General features: G+C 45.4%; 1 protein-coding gene across 4 annotated transcripts in view; it reads right to left on the bottom strand.

Moving 5' to 3' along the window:
• Positions 1-23,219, bottom strand: part of arhgef28a (Rho guanine nucleotide exchange factor (GEF) 28a) — a 110,551-nt gene that overhangs the window by 16,190 nt on the left and 71,142 nt on the right. For 2 of the 4 annotated variants that reach the window (XM_071363378.1, XM_071363380.1), the window contains exons 14-34: positions 20,339-20,381; positions 19,190-19,291; positions 17,833-17,956; positions 16,811-16,949; positions 16,138-16,193; positions 15,900-15,936; positions 15,465-15,594; positions 15,244-15,359; positions 14,992-15,132; positions 14,357-14,607; positions 13,912-14,037; positions 12,413-12,530; positions 11,846-12,100; positions 11,607-11,683; positions 11,123-11,301; positions 10,945-11,036; positions 10,496-10,681; positions 10,073-10,323; positions 7,078-7,125; positions 2,039-2,227; positions 1,506-1,808 (exon numbers count right to left, since the gene is read on the bottom strand). In XM_071363378.1, the coding sequence (XP_071219479.1) occupies positions 1,506-1,808; positions 2,039-2,227; positions 7,078-7,125; positions 10,073-10,323; positions 10,496-10,681; positions 10,945-11,036; positions 11,123-11,301; positions 11,607-11,683; positions 11,846-12,100; positions 12,413-12,530; positions 13,912-14,037; positions 14,357-14,607; positions 14,992-15,132; positions 15,244-15,359; positions 15,465-15,594; positions 15,900-15,936; positions 16,138-16,193; positions 16,811-16,949; positions 17,833-17,956; positions 19,190-19,291; positions 20,339-20,381 (2,963 nt within the window). The remainder of the gene's footprint in view (positions 1-1,505; positions 1,809-2,038; positions 2,228-7,077; positions 7,126-10,072; positions 10,324-10,495; positions 10,682-10,944; positions 11,037-11,122; positions 11,302-11,606; positions 11,684-11,845; positions 12,101-12,412; positions 12,531-13,911; positions 14,038-14,356; positions 14,608-14,991; positions 15,133-15,243; positions 15,360-15,464; positions 15,595-15,899; positions 15,937-16,137; positions 16,194-16,810; positions 16,950-17,832; positions 17,957-19,189; positions 19,292-20,338; positions 20,382-23,219) is intronic. The other 2 variants (XM_071363379.1, XM_071363381.1) reach the window with 2 other exon arrangements.

Genomic DNA, 23,219 nt, shown 5'->3' with positions numbered 1-23,219 from the left:
TTTAATCCATATTTTCAGTGTGATTTCTGTTAAGTATACGAATTCTTATTATGTTTACAGTAAATCATATCCAGATCACTGCTGCAGTGGAGCTGGGTCCCCTCTTCTTGGCAAGGTGGTGTAAACACCATCCTTCCAGAGAGGCCATCTCATCAGAGAGGATCTGAGGAGGGAGGGTCTTGATACGTCACTGGATCCGTCTCTGACCCCCTGACCATCTCACCCACTGCCTGGGGCTAAAATGTGAGCCCTGCCTCCATACAGAGCAGCAGGGAAACACTAAGACTGATCCCAAATTGCACCCTATTCCCTTCATAGTGCCCTACTTTTGACCAGGGACCATAGGGAATAGGTTGCTGTTTGGGATGTAGCCCCGAGAGTGCACTGCTTCCATATAGATCAGCATGCAGTGACTCCCTACTCCTATCACGCATGTTAGTGGTGGACTGCTAATTACGCCGGAGCTTTGACACAGATCAAATGAATGGGGCAGGAGAACATCTTACCTAGCCTGGATATAGCATACAGAAGAGAAGTACGTAAATGAGAGAGAAAGAGGAGAGTGACACGCATATGAGACCCCCTCCATTCCACGCTCTAATCGTTGACTCATAGCACCTGCTGAACATCACAACACAAGCTCAAACCCCATTGAGGCCTAGAGGGTAAATACTCTGCATTCTTGAGGTCCTCGGTTTTAGCGTACAAGGTCCTGTAGAGAGGCAGGCAGAGGGCAGGGTATAAGAACACCTCTCCTTATTCTCCTCTCTCTCTTTCTCTCTCCTTTCGCCGTCTCTACCCTTCTCCCTCTCTTCCTGCCTCTCCTCTCTCTCTCATTCTCTATGTCTCTCCTCTCAGCTCGGGGGCATATTTCACTGCAGGCACGCTCAACTTGCTTTTCAAACAAAGCGTCGATATGAATAATTAAAGTTTTTCTGGAGAGGATTGATTGGTTTGCAGGGTTTGAGTGCCTCTGCTTTTAAATATTTTGTAATTGAAGCTTTTATTCACAGCGGTTTAATTATCATCAATCATTAAGATGTTTATTAGCGAACGGACCTGCTGAGCCCCGAGACGGATGCCGCTAAAATTCCTCTCATTACCACAGGTCGTATATCAACGGCTGGATTGAATTGTCTGTTTGACTGAGTGGGCCACCGTAGCTCTGGCTGCTGGCAATACATTTTCCTGGGAGAAAGGCACTTCTCATTAATGCACTACTTACCCAGGGTGAAACATGCCCTTGGTTCACACACACATATGCACACACTTACAGTATACGTACACCAGAGGAGGCTGTTGGGAGGAGCTATAGGAGGACGGGCTCATTGTAATGGCTGGAATGGAATGAATGGAACGGTATCAAACACATGGAAACCACATGCTCAGGATCTCTCATTCACACTCTCATGCAGTGGTTAGTAGCTACAGGCTAGGGGGCCTTCTGTGAGATACCTGAAGCCATCATCACACACACACACACACACTAACCCCCTCACACACACCTGATGACCATCCAGCGGTATGACCATGACAGGCAGGCTCCTCTGGCGGCTGTGTCTCCAGCTCTGCAGCAGCTTCTGCTGGGTCTCCAGCCTCTCCCTCTCCTTCTCCACGCTTCTCTGGCCCTCCCTCAGCCTCTCCAGGCTCTGCTGGTACTCCCCCAGCTGCTCTTCGAGCTCTTCCCACTCCTGCTTCAGCCTCTCAGCCTCCAGGTGAGACCGTCTCTCCCTCTCCTCTAGCCTGCTCTCCAGCTCCCCCTGTTGGCTGTGGCGCATCTGGCACTCCCTCTCCCACTGCTGCCTCTCCTGGAGAGCAGGAATATATTCGTTTTTCAGAATGAACTGGTTGATAGTTGCTAGGGCCAATTAATGGATCAATAGTCCAAATATAGTTATTTTTCACAAAGTTTTTCACAAAGTTTTCCAAGACAAATATAATAAGTGAATTGAGCGCATACTAGATGGATGCTTGCTTACTTATCCATTTCAAGGACAAAACGCAAATCAAAAAGCTAATCGACGCTAGCCATCCCTACCTGGCGCAGCTGACCCTGTAACCGCACCGCCGCCGCCACCTCCTCACGGCGCTTCTCCTGGTTACGATGCTTCTCCTGCTCCTGGAGACACGGGGGGTGTGGTCTCGGTGGGCAGGGGCCGGAGCGGTCACTCTCACGGAGGAGGAGCTTCTGTACCTCGTAGAAACTGTCTTGGATGGTTACCGCTGCCTGTAGAGGGGAGACGGAAATGTGACGATAACGTGACTAACTGACTAGCTGGCTGGATGGCTGACTGAACGAGTCCAAACTGGTCCAACTGTGGCTGACTACGAGTTGGTCCAAGCCAAAGTGAATGGGGGGCAATAGGAGCAGGTGATTTGAATACCAAATGGGTTAGTCAACACTGTTTAACATTGATCATTAGTGTACTTACTTGAAAGGCTTAGCTACATGTTGTTGGATTAACACACACACACCCACTTCACATTAACCTACAAACACATACTGTAACAGACCAAACAGAATAGACTCCATCTACATATCACATGCTCCCCTGTGCAGTTCAAGATAAAAGCCTATCCTCTGTTCTTACTTCCACTTAGAAAAGGATAATTGGGGTCCACTCTCTAACCGCTTATTTACTGTCTGGAAGTTCAAGATTCAGACAATCCAGCTGATTGTTCTATCTGTTTATAGAAGCTGGTGTGCAGTCACACACACACACACACACACACACACACACATAAACATACACACACAGTAGCACATAGCAAGCACGCACGCACGCACACACACACACAAACACAAAGCCTTCAACCTGAGCGTGGCACTGAAATAGGACAATATAGGACGAAGGTGGAATCCTATTACACCAGCGCCGTCGCAGTGCTTGCAGACGATATCAGATTACAAAAAGAAACCCAGCCATGATTTGCCCAGCGATCCAGAACTCCCAAACGAGCTAAATGCCTTTTATGCTCACTTGAAGGAATATAAGATGCTGACCAGACCGCTCGCTCGAGTGCGTGCGTGCGTCCGCACATGTTGATGTTGTCCCCGACACGCAGGTTGAAATGTCAAAACGAACTCTGAACCAACTATATTAATTTGGGGATAGGTCGAAAAGCATTAAACATTTATGGAAATGTAGCTAGTTAGCTTGCTGTTGCTAGCTAATTTGTCCTGGGATATAAACATTGGGTTGTTATTTTTACCTGAAATGCACAAGGTCCTCTACTCCGACAATTAATCCACAGATATAAGGGTAAACCGAGTTTGTTTCTAGTAATCTCTCCTCCTTCAGGCTTCTTCTTCTTCTTTGGACATTAAATGGAGGTTGCCAACCAACTTTAAGGTGCATTACCACCACCAACTGGATTGGAGTGTGGAACTTAGTTCATCTTTCAATCACCCACGTGGGTATATGCTCCTGGCAAGTGTCTTGACTGACATTTTCAACCTCATCCTGGCCGAGTCTGTAATACCAACGTTTCAATCAAACCACCATAGTGCCTGTGCCCAAGAAAGCAAAGGTAACCTGCCTAAATGATTACCACCCCATAGCACTCACATCAGTAGCCATGAAGTGCTTTGAAATTCTGGTCATGGCTCACATCAACACCATCATGCCAGAAACCCTAGACCCACTCCAATTCGCATACCGCCCCAAGAGATCCACAGATGACCCAATCTCAATCGCACGCCCCACTGCCCTTTCCCATCTGGACAAAAGGAACACCGATGTGAGAATGCTATTCATTGACTATAGCTCAGCGTTCAACACCATAGTGCCCACAAAGCTCATCACTAAGCTAAGGATCCTGGGACTGAACACCTCCCTCTGCAACTGGATCCTGGACTTCCTGACGGGCCACCCCCAGGTGTTACAAGTAGGCAACAACACATCTGCCCCGCTGATCCTCAACACTGGGGCCCCTCAGAGGTGCATGCTTAGTCCGCTCCTGTACTCCCTGTTCACCCACGACTGCGTGTCCAAGTATGACTCCAACACCATTATCAAGTTTGCTGACGACGGTGATGAGTCAGCCTACAGGGAGGAGGTCAGAGACTTAGCAGTGTGGTACCAGGACAACAACTTCACCCTGAGCACGCCCCCATCCACATCGATGAGGCTGTTGTGGAGCGGGTCAAGAGCTTTAAGTTCCTTGGCGTCCACATCACTAAGGACCTAACATGGTCCACTCATACCCGCACAGTTGTGAAGAGGGCACGGCAGCGCCTCTTCCCCCTCACGGGGCTGAAAAGATTTGGCATGGGCTCTTGGATCCTCAAAAAGTTCTACAGCTGCACCGTCGAGGGCATCTTGACTTGGTACATCACCGCATGGTATGGCAAATGCACCGCCCTTGACTGAAAAGCTCTACAGAGGGTGGTGTGGACAGCTCAGTACATCAATTGGGCTGAGCTCCCTGCCATCCAGGACCTTTATATCAGGCGGTGTCAGAGGAAGGCCCGTAAAGACTCCAGCCACCTAAGCCATAGACTGTTCACTCTGCTCCTGTCCGGCAACCGGTACCGTAGCATCGGCTCTCGGACCTCCAGGCTCTAAGACAGCTTCTACTCCCAAGCCATAAGACTGCTAAATAGCCAGACTGCTAAACAGTCAATCAATGGTACCAAAAAAATCTGCACTGACTCTATCTTGCACTTGCATCTTGCACTTGCACACTCACTAGACTAAACTCAGCAAAAAAAGAAACGTCCTCTCACTGTCAACTGCGTTTATTTTCAGCAAACTTAACATGTGTAACTATTTGTATGAACACAACAAGATTCAACAACTGAGACAAAAACTGAACAAGTTCCACAGACATGTGACTAACAGAAATGGAATAATGTGTCCCTGAACAAAGGGGGGGGGTCAAAATCAGTGCATCTCCTCCTCATGGACTGCACCAGATTTGCCAGTTATTGCTGTGAGATGTTACCCCACTCTTCTACCAAGGCACCTGCAAGTTCCCGGACATTTCTGGGGGGAATGGCGCTAGCCCTCACCCTCCGATCCAACAGGTCCCAGATGTGCTAAATGGGATTGAGATCCGGGTTCTTTGCTGGCCATGGCAGAACACTGACATTCCTGACTTGCAGGAAATCACGCACAGAACGAGCAGTATGGCTGGTGGCATTATCATGCTGGAGGGTCATGTCAGGATGAGCATGCAGGAAGGGTACCACATAAGGGAGGAGGATGTCTCCCCTGTAACGCACAGCGTTGAGATTGCCTGCAATGACAACAAGCTCAGTCCGATGATGCTGTGACACACCACCCCAGATCCTCCACCTCCAAATCTATCCCGCTCCATAGTACAGGACTCGGTGTAACGCTCATTCCTTTGACGATAAACACGAATCCGACCATCACCCCTGGTGAGAAAAAGCCGCGACTCGTCAGAGAAGAGGACTTTTTGCCAGTCCTGTCTGGTCCAGCGACGGTGGGTTTGTGCTCATAGGCGACGTTGTTGCCGGTGATGTCTGGTAAGAACCTGCCTTACAACAGGCCTACATTCCCTCAGTACAGCCTCTCTCAGCCTATTGTGGACAGTCTGAGCACTGATGGAGGGATTGTGCATTCCTGGTGTAAGTCGGGCAGTTGTTGTTGCCATCCTGTACCTGTCCCGCAGGTGTAATGTTTGGATGTACCGATCATGTGCAGGTGTTGTTACACATGGTCTGCCACTGCGAGAATGATCAGCTGTCCGTCCTGTCTCCCTGTAGCGCTGTCTTAGGCGTCTCACAGTACGGACATTGCAATTTATTGCCCTGGCCACATCTGCAGTCCTCATGCCTCCTTGCAGCATGCCTAAGGCACGTTCACCCAGAAGAGCAGGGAGCCTGTGCATCTTTCTTTTGGGTTTTTTCAAGAGTCAGTAGAAAGGCCTATTTAGTGTCCTAAGTTTTCATAACTGTGACCTTAATTGCCTACCGTCCGTGAGCTGTTAGTATCTTAACGACCTTTCCACAGGTGCATGTTCATTAATTGTTTATGGTTCATTGAACAAGCATGGGAAACGATATTTAAACCATTTACAATGAAGATTTGTGAAGTTATTTTGATTTTTACGAATTATCTTTGAAAGACAGGGTCCTGAAAAAGGGACGTTTCTTTTTTTGCTGAGTTTATATACACCGAGTATACAAACATTAAGAACACCTGCTCTTTCCATGACATAGACTGACCAGGTGAATCCAGGTGAAGGCTATGATCCATTATTGATACCACTTGTTAAATCCACTTTAAATTAGTGTAGATGAAGGGGAGGAGACAGGTTAAAGAAGGATTTTTAAGCCTTGAGACAATTGAGACTTGGATTTGTGGATGTGTGCCATCCAGAGGGTGAATAGACAAGACACAATATTTAAGTCCCTTTAACGGGGTATGGTAGTAGGTGCCGGGCTCACCGGCTTATGTCAAGAACTGCAACGCTGCTGGATTTCACGCGCAACAGTTTCCCGTGTGTATCAATAATGGTCCACCACCCAAAGGCCGTCCAGCCAACTTGACACAACTGTGGGAAGCTTTGGAGTCAACATGGCCAGCATTCCTGTGGAATGCTTTCGACACCTTGTAAAGTCCATGCCCCGACGAATTGGGGCAAAAAGGGATGGGGGGGGGGGGGTGGGGTTTGCAACCCACACACATTCACTACCCACACACATTCACATACACTACTTACACAAACACACACGCACTTTTGTTGCTGCTCTGTTCTTTATTATTATCTATGTTGAAGCCAAGTCACTTTACCCTGCATTCATGTAGATATCTACCTCAAATACCTCTGCACATTGATCTGGTACTGGTACTCCCTGTACTGTATTTTATTCCTCTAGTGTTACTATTTTATTACTATTTTACCAAGCATTTCACGGTAAAGTCTACACCAGTTCGGTACATGTGACAAATACAGTTAGATGATATGATATTTTATTTGAGTGTGTGTGTGTGTGTGTGTGTGTGTGTGTGTGTGTGTGTGTGTGTGTGTGTGTGTGTGTGTGTGTGTGCGTGCATGCGTGTGTGTGTGTGAGAGAGTTTGTGTGTTTGTGTGTGATGAGCTCACCTGCAGACTGTAGAGTAACTGGGTCAAGCTCTGGACACTCTGAGTCACCTGTTATTGAAAAAGACATCAAACACATGACTAACAGTCAGTCTCCCATGTTGGTACAGTGCCTTGCAAACGTATTCATCCCCCTTTGCATCTTTCCTATTTTATTGCATTACAACCAGTAATTTAAATTGATTTTAATTTGGATTACATGTAATGGACATACACAAAATAGTCCAAATTGGTGAAGTGAAATGTAAAAAATTACTTGATTGAAAGAATTTTTTTTATTTTTTTATGGAAAAGTGGTGCGTGCATATGCTATGAAGCCCCTAAATAAGATCTGATGCAACCAATTACCTTCAGAAGTCACATAATTAGCTAAAGAAAGTCTACTTGTGTGCAATCTAAGTGTCATATGATCTCAGTATATATACACCTGTTCTGAAAGGCCCCAGAGTCTGCAACACCACTAAGCAAGGGGCACCATGAAGACCAAGGAGCTCTCCAAACAGGTCAGGGACAAAGTTGTGGAGAAGTACAGATCAGTGTTGGGTTATAAAAAAAATATCAGAAACTTTGAACATCCCACGGAGCACCATTAAATCCATTATTAAAAAATGGAAAGAATATGGCACCACAACAAACCTGCCAAGAGAGGGCAGCCCACCATTAATCAGAGAGGCAACAAAGAGACCAAAGGTAACCCTGAAGAAGCTGCAAAGCTCAACAGCGGAGATTGGAGTATCTGTCCATAGGACCACTTTAAGCTGTACACTCCACAGAGCTGGGCTTTATGGAAGAGTGGCCAGAAAAAAGCCATTGCTTAAAGAAAAAAATAAGAAAACACGTTTGGTGTTCGCCAAAAGGCATGTGGGAGACTCCCCAAACATATGGAAGAAAGTACTCTGGTCAGATGAGACTAAAATGGAGCTTTTTGGCATCAAGGAAAACTCTTATGTCTGGCGCATACCCAACACCTCTCATCACCCCGAGAACTCCATCCTTGGTGCTGTGGGGATGTTTGTCAATAAAAGGGACTGGGAAACTGGTCAGAATTGAAGGAATGATGGATGGCGCTAAATACAGGGAAATTCTTGAGGGAAACCTGTTTCAGTCTTCCAGAGATTGGAGACTGAGACAGAGGTTCACCTTCCAGCAGGACCATGACCCTAAGCATACTGCTAAAGCAACACTCGAATGGTTTAATGGGAAACATTTAAATGTCTTGGAATGGCCTAGTCAAAGCTCAGACCTCATTCCAATTGAGAGTCTGTGGTATGACTTAAAGATTGCTGTACACCATCCAACTTGAAGGAGCTGGAGCAGTTTTGCCGTGAAGAATGGGCAAAAATCCCAGTGGCTAGATTTGCCAAGCTTATAGAGACATACCCCAAGAGACTTGCAGCTGTAATTGCTGCAAACGGTGTCTCTACAAAGTATTGACTTTGGGGGGGATGAATAGTTATGCACGCTTGTTTGTTTCACAATAAAAAAAACATTTGCATCTTCAAAGTGGTAGGCATGTTGTGTAAATCAAATGATACAAACCCCCCAAAAATCTATTTTAATTCCAGGTTGTAAGGCAACAAAATAGGAAAAATGCCAAGTGGGGTGAGTACTTTCGCAAACCACTGTAGATGACTTAATCACTTCACAAATGATATTCCTTCCATGAAAAACTGTTAAGGAATACATGTCCTGGTTCTATTTCAGTGTGTTGGTATCTGAAGATGAATAGTTCACTTCTACAGTAGATGGCAAGGGAGTTTTAGTCTCCTACTACTACTGTATACCCGTATCAGTTGAAGCCAGCCAATACGGTCTTACTCCCGGACTAGACTAGAGTGTAGTGGTGAGAGTACAGTATCTTCTCCTCTTATTACATGGCACCTTTTCGAAAGAGATTTGTCTGAGAAGTCTATGTGGTCATGTAAGTATATAGCGCCACTTTGTGGTCTGGTAGTGTCTGTGCACAGAATCTGTACACCAGGGGTGTCAAACTCATTCCATGGAGGCCCTAGTGTCTGCTGGTTTTTTGTTTTTCCTTTCAGTTAAGACCTAGACAACCAGGTGAGGGGAGTTCCTTACTAATCAGTGACCTTAATTCATCAATCAAGTACAAGGGAGGAGCGGAAACCCGCAGACACTAAGCCCTCCGTGGAATGAGATTGACACGTGCTGTACATTGCATTGCTCTATACCAGGGGTATTCAAATCTTACCCTATGCGGTCTGGAGGACTACTGGTTTTCTGTTTTCCCTGTTAATTAATTGCGCACACATGGTGTCCCAGCAGGTCTAAAGCAGTCCCTGATTAGAGGGGAATATTTTTTTTTTTAAACAAGTGGAACTGGCCTCAAGGTCCAGATTTGAATTTGAAGGTTCTATACCTCGCAAACTCAACTCTGGACCTTTTTAAATCAGGGACTGATTTAGACCTGGGACACCAGGTGTGTGCAAGTAATTATCAGGTAGAACAGAAAACCAGCAGGCTCCGGACCTCGTCGGGTCAAAGTTGAGTACCCCTGCTCTCTACACTACATTACATTCTGTCAATATTACTCTCTTTTATCATAGTCATTCACCTCACAGCCGGGACAAGATGCTAACGGTAGCACAAATGTGGCCGAGGAAATTGGCATATTATTATCCATCTATTTTTAATGAGACGGTACATTTGAGAGCTAAATTGACTTTCCCTGTATTATTAAGATATTAATAATGTATCACATTAAGGCTGAAATGAAATTCGAATAGATGGTGTTCAATTATTTAAACAATGTTCCACCACCATAAGAAGGTGGAGGAAGGTGAGAAGCCAAGGCCAATATGAACACAGACTGAGTACACCTCAGCAGCTAAAGACTACAATAAGCTTATGGCTACAACTACAAATCCCATTTGTATTTGAGCCACTTGGTGTTATGGCTAACATGTTAGACTGACAGTTACAGGAACCCGAGTTCAATATCTATGGTAGAAAACAAAACCTTGTATAGAAGACCTACCTTAAGGTTGATATTATTAGTGTCCCCAGTGTGGGGTTGAGTCAGGGACTGCAGTACGAGGGCCTGGGAGGCTGACCACTCCCCGTCCCTGGTATCAGGGTCCCCATGTGAGGCTTCGCCGTCTGTGGGGGTGTCCATGGGGGTAGGAGGGTTGGCTGAGGACACAGGGTTAGACAGGGGGTCCCTGTGAGGGCTGCAGAGGCTGGAGGGAGAACAGGTCCTGGAGGACAGAGTGGTCCTCAGGTTCTCAGCTGGAGAAGGAGAGAGGAGATGGGTGGTTAGAGAGGGAGAAAGAGAATTTACTGTAGACAAAAAGACCCACAGACAGACAAAGACATTGGACACTCTACAACAGGAAATGGACAACATGTACATGATGCTAACAACGGTCAGTGAGGTTAAAAGTGTGGTGTATCGTCTGACCCTCTCGGAGCGCGGCAGTGAGCAGTACTGCAGCCCGGGGAACCTCCTCTGGGTGTGGCTGGACCAGTAAGCGTGGCTCAAGGTGTGGTTCCTGGGTGGCACCCCTCAAGGTAGACAGTTCAGCATAGATCTGTAGCTTCTCCTCCAGAGTAGAACATATCTGATGGTCCTGACTGGACAGGCTCTCTGATAGATCAACGCGACATAAAACCATTCATGTACAATCGACACGCAGAATCAAGCAGTCGGTGACACAAATAGCACTTTACGGTCAGTATTACACAATCAACATAGAAACGATACACAAAGTCATGTGCAGTTTCTTCATGCACCCACAATCCACAAACACACACTACGTGACCATGCTTCGGAAAATGTGGGCTAATCAAAGTGAAAGGATCATTGCAGACAAGCTATTTGTAAGCTATGAATATACAGTAGCATATTACCCTGTAGTCTTTGTATCTTCTGGGCTCTGGCTTCAGATGCTCTTCTCTCCTCCTCTGATTCGCTAGTGTTCTCCTCCTCATCCTCTGGACAGCTGGATAGACAGACAGACAAGCAGACAGCGATAAGCATACACACACACGTATGCACACACACACACTAACCACACCCCTTACTGACCTCTCCACAGCCTCTCGGATGTGCCTCATCCAGGTGTTGCGTCTGTCTTTCGAGGAGGTGTGGACCTCGTACATCTCTGGACCCGCAGCCGATGCACTGATCAGAAACATCCCTCTCTCCTCATTGGCTACCTCTCTGACAATCAGCTTCTGCAGAGAGATCACCGGGGGCTTCTGGTCCTGAGGAGCACAGACAGTATGGGAGGATGAGAGAGCATTAGTCAATTGAATGAATACAGGGGGCCAACACTCACTGATGTGTCCGTTGACATGTCTTTTTGAGTCTCAATCCCCCATATATGATCAGATATACTTTATTAGTTCAACCAGGATGCTTTTTTCCCCCAACCCCTCCGATATAATAACATGGAGAGCAGTAGCCCAAAGCTATCAGACAGAGTCCAAAGGAACTGAATTGAACGGTAGAGTTTATTTTGTCTTACTCCATAAACAGCAAATGTCACGAGACCATTTCACAGACATACCACAGCAGCGAATATGAACTTCTGGTCTTTCTCCTGTAGGAAGATCAGTGTGTCTGTGAGAAGGAGAGCCAGGACATCTGCAGAGATAAGAGACAGCAAAACAATTGTGAACAATGTAATCCCTAATCAATATTATCATTAGTGTGAAACTGATTGATTGACTGATTCATGTATTTCTTGATCGGTTGATTGATTGACTGATTGGTTGATTAATTGATTGATAGGTCAGTGCCTCAGACCTTTGAGTCGTCCGGTGGCGGTCTTCCACAGTAACAGGCCCTGGTGTTTGAGGGTCCGGCCTGGCACCAGAACATCCTGCTTCCTAAAGGTGTGTCCGTTCTTCAGCTTGGCAACACTACGGTTGTCCATCCGGTTTAGGACATCCTGTAACCTCTGACCCTGCTCAAACTCACTGACCCTCAGGTCTACAGCTGCGATCACCTCTTTGATCAAAACCAGAGCTCTGGAGAGGTCCCTGTGCTCCTCACTGTCCTCTGAAAGAGGGAGAGTGGGGATCGAGGGAGGAGGGAGAGAGAGAAAATATTCAGGCACATTGAAGTAGTAGGATCAAAACTATACATCCGGTTACCAGCCCCATATCAGTATGGAAGTTAAATTTCAAATACAACACATTAAACGTTTCATGTAATATCTTACTGTAACTGCTGTATATTTTCACTGATAGCTGAGCTGTATGATAAAACCACCTGTCCAACAAAAAACTAGCCTGGTCATGTTATCACGATTTGATTTATCTGATCCTAACAGCAGTGGGCAGCAGAGCAGAGAAAGGCAGACAGACCGACCCTGGGTGTACTGTAGAATCCTCTCCAACAGAACAGGGTACTTAGTTATCCTCTGGGTCACCAACAAGATGCATTCTGGGATCTCTCTCCTCCGCACCAAATAGTTATTACTTTGTTGCTATAGAAACACACAATCAACATTGAATAATTAGTCACAAGTGGAATATTTAAGACAATTTAACTTGTTAGGACAGATAATTTCTCCAGATATCTTCTCAAGATACACTACTACAAAAGTATGTGGACACTTGCTTGGAAAACATCTAATTCCAAAATCATCGGCATTAATATGGTCCCCCCTTTGGCTGCTATAACAGCCTCCACTCTTCTGGGAAGGCTTTCCACTAGATGTTGGAACATTGCTGCAGGGACTCGCTTCCATTCAGCCAAAAGAGCATTAGCGGCACTGATGTTAGGCGATTAGGCCTTGCTCGCAGACGGGGTCCCATTTCATCCCAAAGGTGTTTAGTGGGGTTGAGGTCAGGGCTCTGTGCCGGCCAGTCAAGTTCTTCCACACCGATCTCAACAAACCATTTCTGTATGGACGTTGGTTTGTGCACGGGGGGATTTTCATGCTGAAACAGGAAAGGGCCTTCCCCAAACTGTTACCACAAAGTTGGAAGCACAGAATCGTCTAGAATGTTATTGTATGCTGTAGCGTTAAGATTTCCCTTCACTGGAACTAAGAGGCCTAGCCCGAACCATGAAAAACAGCCCCAGAAAATGATTCCTGCTAAATGACTAAAATGTAAATGTAAAAATTCCTCCTCCACCAAACTTTACAGTTGGCACTATGCATTGGGGCAGGTAGTGTTCTCTTGGCATCCGACAAACTCAGATTTGTCCGTCAGACTGCCAGATGGTGAAGCGTGATTCATCACTCCAGAGAATGTGTTTCCACTGCTCCAGAGTCCAATGGCGGCGAGCTTTGCACCACTCCAGCCAACACTTTGCGATTGGTGATCTTAGGCTTGTGTGCGGCAGCTCGGCCATGGAAACCCATTTCATGAAGCTCCCGACAAACAGTTATTGTGTTGACGTTGCTTCCAGAGGCAGTTTGGAACTCGTGTTACATCCGAGGACAGACGATTTTTACGTGCTACGCGCTTCAGCACTCGGCGGTCCCGTTCTGTGAGCTTGTGTGACCTACCACTTCATGGCTGAGCCGTTGTTGCTCCTACATGCTTTCTCTTCACAATAACAGCACTTACAGTTGACCGGGGCAGCTTTAGCAGGGCAGAAATATGACTAACTGACTTGTTGGAAAGGTGGCATCCTATGACGGTGCCACGTTGAAAGGCACCTAGCTCTTCAGTGCGGGCCATTCTAATGCCAATGTTTGTCTACGGAGATTGCATGGCTGTGTGCTCAATTGTATACACTTGTCAGCAACGGTGTGACTGAAATAGCCAAATCCAGTCATTTGAAGGCATGTCCACTTTTGGCCATGTAGTGTAACTCGAGGCTTATAGAGGTGCTATAAACAGACAAGCCCGTACCTTGATGAAGGTCTGAAATCGTTTGTTGTGTTGCTGTAGCTCTTTGAAGAAGGTGACTGCCTCAGTGTGATGGCTGCAAAAGTCTCCATACACCTGTTTCATCCTCTCTGCGTTCTCTTCAGAAAACTGCACCAGAAATGAGATGTTATACAGGCACTCATATTGAGCCAACGTACTCAATCAGTCACAGAACATTAATACCACAGTAATTTCTATTGAGGTTGAATTACAGGAGAGACTGAGTGGATGTTGGCAATGTTTCAGACACACAAAAAAAAAAAACATATCTGTATTTATTCCATGTAATTTTAGGGGTTGTAAGTTAATTTTGTCTCCACATATTCCTGACCATATGACAGAAAGTACAATACTGTTCCGTCCCCACTCCAGAAAAGTTAAGGTTTTGTCTCTTTGTTGTTACAAGCACTTCATTTTAACAGTGCACCTGTTGCAGCAGAGCGTCTCCGATGCGTTCTATGACGTAGTTCCTGTTCCCGTATGGCTGGGCGGAGCTGTGGCGGCGTTCCCTCATGGAGTTGAAGAGGTCGTGGTGGAGGAGGAGGAGTTCGTCCAAACAGGGGAAGACACGCCCCACGGCGCCGGCGTCCAGCTGGACCTCCTCCCTCATCCCTCGCCGGAAGACCTCAGCCATGATGCACAGAGTCTGGAGGTGGTGCATCTCTGTCTGCATCAACTCTGAGAGGACGGGGACACACACAAAAACAGTGCGTGTTTGAGATCTACTACATTGCAGTTGGACTGCGCAGGATCGCAGAGCTACAAATCACCTTGCATCCCAAACAACCACGCATTACGTGTACATTTTTGCGATTCCGCGTCTCGTCTTGCTCAAACTGATCCCCTCCAAGTCCAACTACCCACATTTCGAAGATGACAAAGGTCCCGGTAGACAAACATATCCCTTGGACATGCCATTATAACAAACCGTAAACATTCCTGTGCTACGACCCATAACATTTCATAAGTCATACCTCAGTCATAACTCAAAACTGTACTACAAAACAGCAGGGTTGGGTTACATATGGTGGTTCAACTGTTCTGAGTACATCGTTAGCTCACCATAGACGACGTCCTGTCTCTTGACCACCCGTTTGTCCTGCTTCTTACAAAACTTGTGTTCCACCGTCAGACTCCAAGACTCAGCCTCGTAGTCCAGAGCATCAGCAGCCAGGTCGCTGTGGAGACCGGTGTCCACACAGTCTACAGGACGAGAGGGGGGACAAAAATGAACACGATGGTGACTTTTCCCTTTTAACCGTTAAGATGATCACTTTTCCAAGTGTCCCTTCTGGGTTCCCGTCCCTGCAGTACCTTCTCCGAGGGAGGAGTCAGTGGAGGAGGACGACTCCGTGGTCTGTAGGAGCTCCTCTGATCGGCCAGGACCCCATCTCCTGTTAGACTCCACTTCCGGACTCTCGCTAAGCCTGCTGGGAGAGTGACAATATGTCAATGACATAAGCATCATCGCAAAAAATCTTCATCACAAGCTTACTGTAATATACTGAGAGTGAGTGAACGGATGCTTAGCTGACCTGTCAGTGGCAGAGGGGACGCTCCTGGAGAGGGGGTTGGGGAGCGAGGCTGTTTCCCTCCTGTCCCTCTGGCTCATCATAGGTAGAGAGGCTGAGGTGGCGATCAGACATGAAGAGGGACTGTCTCGCACTGTGAAGTATGAAGGAGGGAAGGGAGGGGAGGAATGTTATTGTTTCAGCATTCCTTCCTGTGTGCTTCACATGATGACAACAAAGAGCTGTGACATTTTATTTAATTTTTTGTTTTATCACGGAGTGATACTGAGACCAAGGTCTCTTTAACAGACGAGCCCTGAATTACAGAATATACACACACCAAATATAAATACAAAATGCAAGCAGAAAGAAAGAAAAACAGTAATAAAAAAATAAAAACATTCATCAGTAATAAGGTCCTTAGTCAGTGACCCTTGAACTCCGCAATGTAACACTCACTCTGCGGGAGGGATGCCGTTCGGTTCTTCACAAGTTTCTATAGTTTTAAAACAAAGATTAACAAAAAGAAGGATAGTAGGATACCAGACAACCAAACATTCCAACTAGATCACATTGTTCAACAGAGAGAGGTGAGGAGTAGATGTGTCACTGGACTAGATTAGCCATGTCTATGTTTGTGTGTGTGGTTGTGGTTGTGGTTGTGGGTCGAGGCAGAAGTATCCAGGCTGAAACTCACCTTTAGACACGGGGGAGCAAAGTCATTACAACCCTTATGGACCATTAGTGTACAACCTTAGGGAGAGAGGGATAGGTTCATAAAGAGAAGAAATTAAAGACTGGAAATAGAATAGGATCGTATATTAATTCAGTTCTACAATTGTCCAGCAAAAAAATTGCGAATTAAAGTTAATTTATTTTAAACTTTATTTAACTAGGCAAGTCAGTTAAGAACAAATTCTTATTTACAATGACGTCCTACCGGGGAACAGTGGGTTAACTGCCTTGTTCAGGGGCAGAGCGACAGATTTTTACCTTGTCAGCTCGGGGATTCGATCCAGCAACCTTTCGGTTACTGGCCCAACGCTCTAACCTCTGGGCTACCTGCCTCCCCATCATTGTCAATTATATTATCATTGTCGAATGCAAAAAAAAGCCTATGCAGTATATTTATTCTTGAGATACAATATGTATTGATATACTGTATTATCCAGAAATGTGATATTTTTCAATTCATTTACATTGTTCAGAGGTGTACAGATCACTGAGATTTGCTTGTATGTTTGTAACATTGAGCGACAAATTGCTGTTTGTTTAGACTGATCAGTTGATGTACTACTGGTTAATTGTTGATGTAAAAAAACTGTTATTAATACATTTTGATTGACGGATTGATTAACCGTGTTACTTACTGGAGCAGTGCAGAAGTTCCTTGCCAGTGGCAGGTTTGTCACAGACCAGACAGACAGTGGGTCCAGCACAGGACCCCGTGGAGAAGCGATGTCCATTCTGCTGCCTGTCCTTCTCTTTCTCCCTTTCCTTCTCCTTCCCCTTGGAAAACCAGGGCAGATTCACAGGGGTGAACATCAGAGGTATGGATAGGCTGGTTATTGCACACCCACATACTGTAACTACATCAAAACCCTTCAGATGCAATCCATCAAAGCATATCGTGTAATTGTAACTCTGTAACACCATAGGCTAGACTCGACTTAAAGCAATATCAGTCAGGTTACTTGTACTATGAAGTAGCCTTGAAGTAGCCACGAATAGCCACACACGTGCACCGACTCCAATTGAAGCAGTTTGAGTGAGGAGCCCCGCTTTATTTTAGCCCATTTTAAAGTCCACTGTGAAGGAGACGGAGCAGTGCATTAACACCTGGGGGGTGTTAACAAAGGGTTTATGATTAAAAGGAAGGAAGCTACACAAGGGTTTGAGTGGCGTTTTGGGTTACAGTTATTTCCCAAAACATTTCCTGCTTCTTGTCATCACGTGAAGCACAGATCCTGATGTGAATACTATAGTATAAGGAGAAGGGTTGGGATGACGATAATAATTACTATTATCATAATACATGGTATTTATATAGTGCTTTTCAACGACCCAAAAGTCGCTTGATAATAGGCTTTTGTATCCGATAATTAAGTGATAATAGCAGCACAACTTCTTTTTTTGTGTGATAATAGTCAATTATATTGTTTTTACAGCCCTTTATGGGTATGTCATGCAGTCCTTATAGCTGTAGATCGTTAGATCTAGACTGAGGTGTAGATCACATGTGAGTCAGTCGGTGTGTACATTCTGTCTGTGATTATTTAGTCCAGTTGAGTACGTCTCTGAACATGGCATATGCTCTAAATGTAAAGTCTGGCGGCAAGATTAGCGCTGACCTAGTCTCACGTCTCACGATTAGTGTTAAAGTAGTGTTTACCTTGTTCTTGTTGCGTGTGCTCGACATCCGGCTCTTGAGGAAGCTGAAGGTACGAATCATTTTGTATTTCTCTGACGCCACCTTGGAAGGGATGTTGTACTTGTCCCACTCCTCTTCTTCAATTCTGTTCAGACGCAATGGGGTCAGCAACATATGTGACTTTCCATATGTTGCTGTTTTTTATAAACGGTATCCATACCAGTCTTATTTGCCGATCTTTCTTTATTTCTGCCTGGTCATCTCAAATTAATTATTACTCAGTCGTTTCTGCGAGTAGTAATTTTCTGACTTAGTATTTCATCTATAACCAGGTTTCCATCCAACCGTTTTACTACAGATGAAATCAGTTATGATGAGCTTCACAGGGTGGTGAAAGTGTACGGTAATGAGCTTGATGTTGCTTTCAATAAATATCGAGGGTCTTATTCTGGTGACATGATGATCGATTAGTTTCTTCCGTTTGACAATTAAAAAAGTATCTCGCTCATTTGCCCATAACAGGAATCTCTTCATGTATGTGCGAGTTGTTGGCTTGAGCGCACGTGCAAAGACCAGAGTGGGCACATATGCCACATAACGCAACATGTTTTGTGTCAAAAAGTTCAGTAGAGTTGAAATTTAGAATATTCAAATGGATATCTGCCACCAATTGGATGGAAACCTAGCTAATGAGGCCACGTGGAAACAAAAACATATATAAACTCTGCATACAACTTATGAAAGCACAAGCCTTATAGTAAACATGGTATTTGGTTAGTAGTTCAATCAGCCTGTGACGGTCATAACCAGGCTGGATCAAGTATACAGTTGGAGCACATGCACCACACAAAGCCAACCATCGATGTTTATTACAGAATTAAGACAAACAAAAAGACTGGTCAAAACTCCATCATTAAGGTGTCGTCGACTTAAAGTTGGTGGCAGCTCATTTGCCACACGTTTTAGTGTTACAAAGGGATTCATTTTCACCCTGAGTCAGAGGTCAGTGGTAGAGCACAATGGGTTAAGGGTTACATAGTGGTAGTTACAGACACATGCAGCACACGTATGGTAATCAAACATGGTTCGTTAATTGACATCAACAGCGTACAAGTGCGATCTCGAAAGGTTATTTTTGATGCCATGCTAGGCAGAGCGCATTGTGGGCACAAACGTAGATGTTAAATGTGACGATGCACACAGGGGAGTTCTAGGGTTAAAATGTTTGGCTTAAAAGGGGTTAGCGGCTGAAGCTAGGGACTAGATGGCTGGCTTCCAGATCAGGGGAGTTACTGTAGGGTTAAAAGCTATGGGCTATCTGCCCAGTGGAGAGGAAGGGCCAGGGCTGCCAGCCCAGAAGGGGGCGATGCCCACATACTCTTTGAGGAACTCTGAGAGGGTGAGGTGTTGGAGGGACTCTGCCAGCTCAACGCTGCCCTCGTCGTCTGCAGACTGGGCACGCTTACGGAACTTTAACTCCCTAGGGACACACACACACACAGCTCTGATACATACAGTACATGAACACACACACAGCTCTGATACATACAGTACATGAACACACACACACACACACACACACACACACACACACATACACATACACATACACATACACATACACATACACATACACTAACATGCGCACACAAAGATCTGGTACACACTGACAGGTACAGGAAACATACTCTAGAGGGAGCTATAGTGCTGTGACCGTGTGCGTTCAGGACATTTTAACTCCTGAATGGAGGGAGGACAGAGGCAGTTGGCATGGTTCCCGGCAGCATCTCATCACGACGAAGGACATAGTGAAGCAGGAAACAAAGAGACCTTTTTCTTTGTCCATCCCACTTTTGCTGGAGCCATTTACTCAAAGGATACTATACAGTAAATCCTACTACACTCACCGTGTCACAAAAGTTACAGTGCATTAGCCTAACTTCATCTGAGCACAGTACTTGTATTTGAAATTTGCATTGGACCACATTTGCATTGAGAAATAAACACTGAGCACAATGGGCTTACAGTTCAGTCTACACAAACAGTTTGGGTACTGATAAGAAGTGTAATATCTCTACGCCACTACCTGTGACACAGGGTTAAAACAGCCCTACAAGCTGTGGCACAACAACAAAGTTATACAACAACAGAGTTAAACAAAGAGCTGTTATTGTGGGGGTTTAAGTGCCTTGATCAAGGGCACAACGGCATGTAGGATTTTGATATCAGCAACCATCCAGTGACCAGCTCACTTCCCGCCAGACTTTACAAGTTAGACCCGGCATTTGAATTGGCAACCCTTCGGGTTGCTGGCTAGCCTCTCTAAGTGCCAGGCTACCTGCCACCCCTTTTCTTGATACGAAGACAACCAGGAACTCCACGACAGAGAGACAGCCCTCGGTCGCCCAGCAACCAACCAAGTAGTCTTGGCTGAAGGCTGGAGAGCCTGGGAATTAGGGGAAAACTGTATGGAACTGTAAAAATGTCACACTCACTTTACACAAACACTACGTCAGTGGATACATACCTTTTTTCTTGAGGTTGCTTTGATAGGCTGAACTCTCTCCGTTCTGTGGAGGACGAGACAGAACATGAACCCTCTGTGTGAAATGAAACAGCATGAGCAACATTATGGATGACCCCCATAGGGGGTAGGGGGGCTACCCAATACCCAGCAATGTTGAGCTTACACTGTGATTTGGTGGGGTAGCCTAGCCAGCCAATGCACTTTCCTATGCCCTCACCCTACATAAACACTGACATACAAGCACATCTACGGTACCAGTCAAAAGGTTGGACACACCTACTCATTCAAGGGTTTTACTTATTTTTCCTATTTTCTATATTGGTCAAATAGCCCTTACACAGCCTGGATGTGTGTTTTGGATTATTCTCCTGTTGAAAAAACAAATGGTAGTCCCACTAAGCGCAAACCAGATGGGATGGCGTATCGTTGCAGAATGCTAAATAAATCACAGACAACTGTCACCAGCAGAGCACCCCCACACCTCCATGCTTCACGGTGGGAACCACACATGCGGAGATCATCCGTTCACCTACTCTGCGTCTCACAAAGACACGGCGGTTGGAACCAAACATCTCAAATTTGGACACATCAGAACAAAAGGACAGATTTCCACCGGTCTAATTGCTCATGGTTCTTGGCCCAAGCAAGTCTCTTTTTTTTGTTGGTGTCCTTTAATAGTGGTTTCTTTGCAGCAATTCAATTCAACCGTCTCCTCTGAACAGTTGATGTTGAGATGTCTGTTACTTGAACTTGAACTGTGCGAAGCATGTATTTGGGCAGCAATCTGACATGCAGTTAACTCTAGTTAACTTATCCTCTGCAGCAGAAGTAACTCTAGTTAACTTATCCTCTGCAGCAGAGGTAACTCTAGTTAACTTATCCTTTGCAGCAGAGGTAACTCTGGGTCTTCCTTTCCTGGGGCGGTCCTCATGAGAGACATTCTCATCATAGCGCGTGATGGTTTTTGCAATTGCACAGGAAAGGAAAGTTCTGGGGAAAAAATCCAGATTTACTGACTTTCGTGTAATTATGGACTGTCGTTTCGCTTTGCTTATTTGAGCTGTTCTTGCCCTAATATGGACTTGGTCTTTTACCAAATAGAGCCATCTGCTGTATACCACCCCTACCTTGTCACAACACAACTGATTGGCTCAAACGCATTAAGAAGGAAATTAATTCCACAAATGAACCTGTTCATTGAAATGCATTCCAGGTGACTACCTCATGAAGTTGGTTGACAGAATGCCAAGAGTGTGAAAAGCTGTCGTCAAGGCAAAGGGTGGCTACTTTGAAGAACCTCAAATCTAAAATATATTTTGATTTGTTTAACACGTCTTTGGTAACTACATGATTCCATGTGTTATTTCATAGTTTTGATGTCTTCACTATTATTCTACAATGTAGAAAATATATATTTTTTTTTTAAACAACCTTGAATGAGTAGGTGTGTCCAAACTATTGACTGGTACTGTGCATACATACGCACCTGCACGTCGGACGCACACACAGTAGCCACATGTCTGCCATGCCTAGTTTTAGCACAGAGCGAGTGGTGGAGGATAGATGATCTAAGGTAAGCTGTACTTACTAGCAGGGTGGAGTAGAGACATAGATTTAGACAGAGAGAGGGCCTGAAGGCGACACCGCCCGTGGCTCACACTGTGGAACACGCCATCTACAGGGTAGAGTGGACATAGCACTCACTAGGCCACTCAAAAGGAACAGAGGGAGGAAAAGACGTGACCAGAGCCATGTAGGGGGAGAATCTCAATTGAATTTCCTTAAATCCTTGCAACCTCTCTTCTCGACTCCTTCTCAAAACCCATTGGATGAGAAGGTCAAAAGGTCCCTCGTTAGTTACATGTTAGCTATAAACAGTATTGACTATCTACTGGTGGCTACAGTTAGTTAGTGACGACACAGAGAGCAGGATAATCCAACAACAGACAGTAGGCCTACTGCTTCCTGTACCAGACAAACTCCCATGACAAACCAAATAAGTGAAGAGAGAGAGACTAGCTCAGATAAGATCAATCCAGGGCCTGTGTCCACAAAGCGTAGTAGGAGTGCTGATCTAGGATGATCAGTTTTGCCTTTTAGATCACAATGAATAAGATTATACGGACAGATCCTAGATCAGCACTCCTACTCTCAGACACTTTGTGGATACGAGCCCTAGTCATATAGTAGCAAGGCTCAAGCCACGCCCACCTGAGAATACAGCTCTGTTCAGCTTTCAATTGGCTGTGGTTGGAGAAGTGGATAACCAATTGTCAATGAACTGTCAATTCACAGACTGTTTTCGAAATAGAAACTGACAATATTCATACAGTTACCTGTGCAAATCACATTTTCTCTTGGACTTTCCTAATCGGGGAAAAGTGTGAAACGATGTCTCAAAAGGACAGGGGTATCGTCGGGAATCATAGACATTGGACTAAAAGGTTTTGGCCCACGTGTTTATCGAAGTTGATATAACGATGGGGATTAAACGCACTGACACGGCAACTACGTGAACAGGGAAAAGAGAAAATGGTCTACTTACAGTAAGTGTTTCCCTTCGTGGGATAGAAAATGTAGATCTTGGATTAGATGATAATGTAAACAAAGTCGCCACTCAGAAAAGAAAGCAGACAGACAAATCCACATACCTAAATCAGGATTGTGTCGAGGCACAGATCTGGGGAAGGGTACCGAAACATTTCTGCAGCTTTGAAGGTCCCCAAGAACACAGTGGCCCCCATCATTCTTAAATGGAAGAAGTTAGGAACCACCAAGACTCTTCCTAGCCGCCTGGCCAAATTGAGCAATCAAGGGGGAAGGGCCTTGGTCAGGGAGGTGACCAAGGATCCGATTGTCACTCTGACAGAGCTCTAGAGTT

Source organism: Salvelinus alpinus, chromosome 24 (genome assembly GCF_045679555.1).
Source record: "Salvelinus alpinus chromosome 24, SLU_Salpinus.1, whole genome shotgun sequence".
NCBI classification, from domain to species: domain Eukaryota; kingdom Metazoa; phylum Chordata; class Actinopteri; order Salmoniformes; family Salmonidae; genus Salvelinus; species Salvelinus alpinus.
Note: the sequence above shows the minus strand (reverse complement) of the source record. Positions and strands in the feature narration are given on the sequence as shown.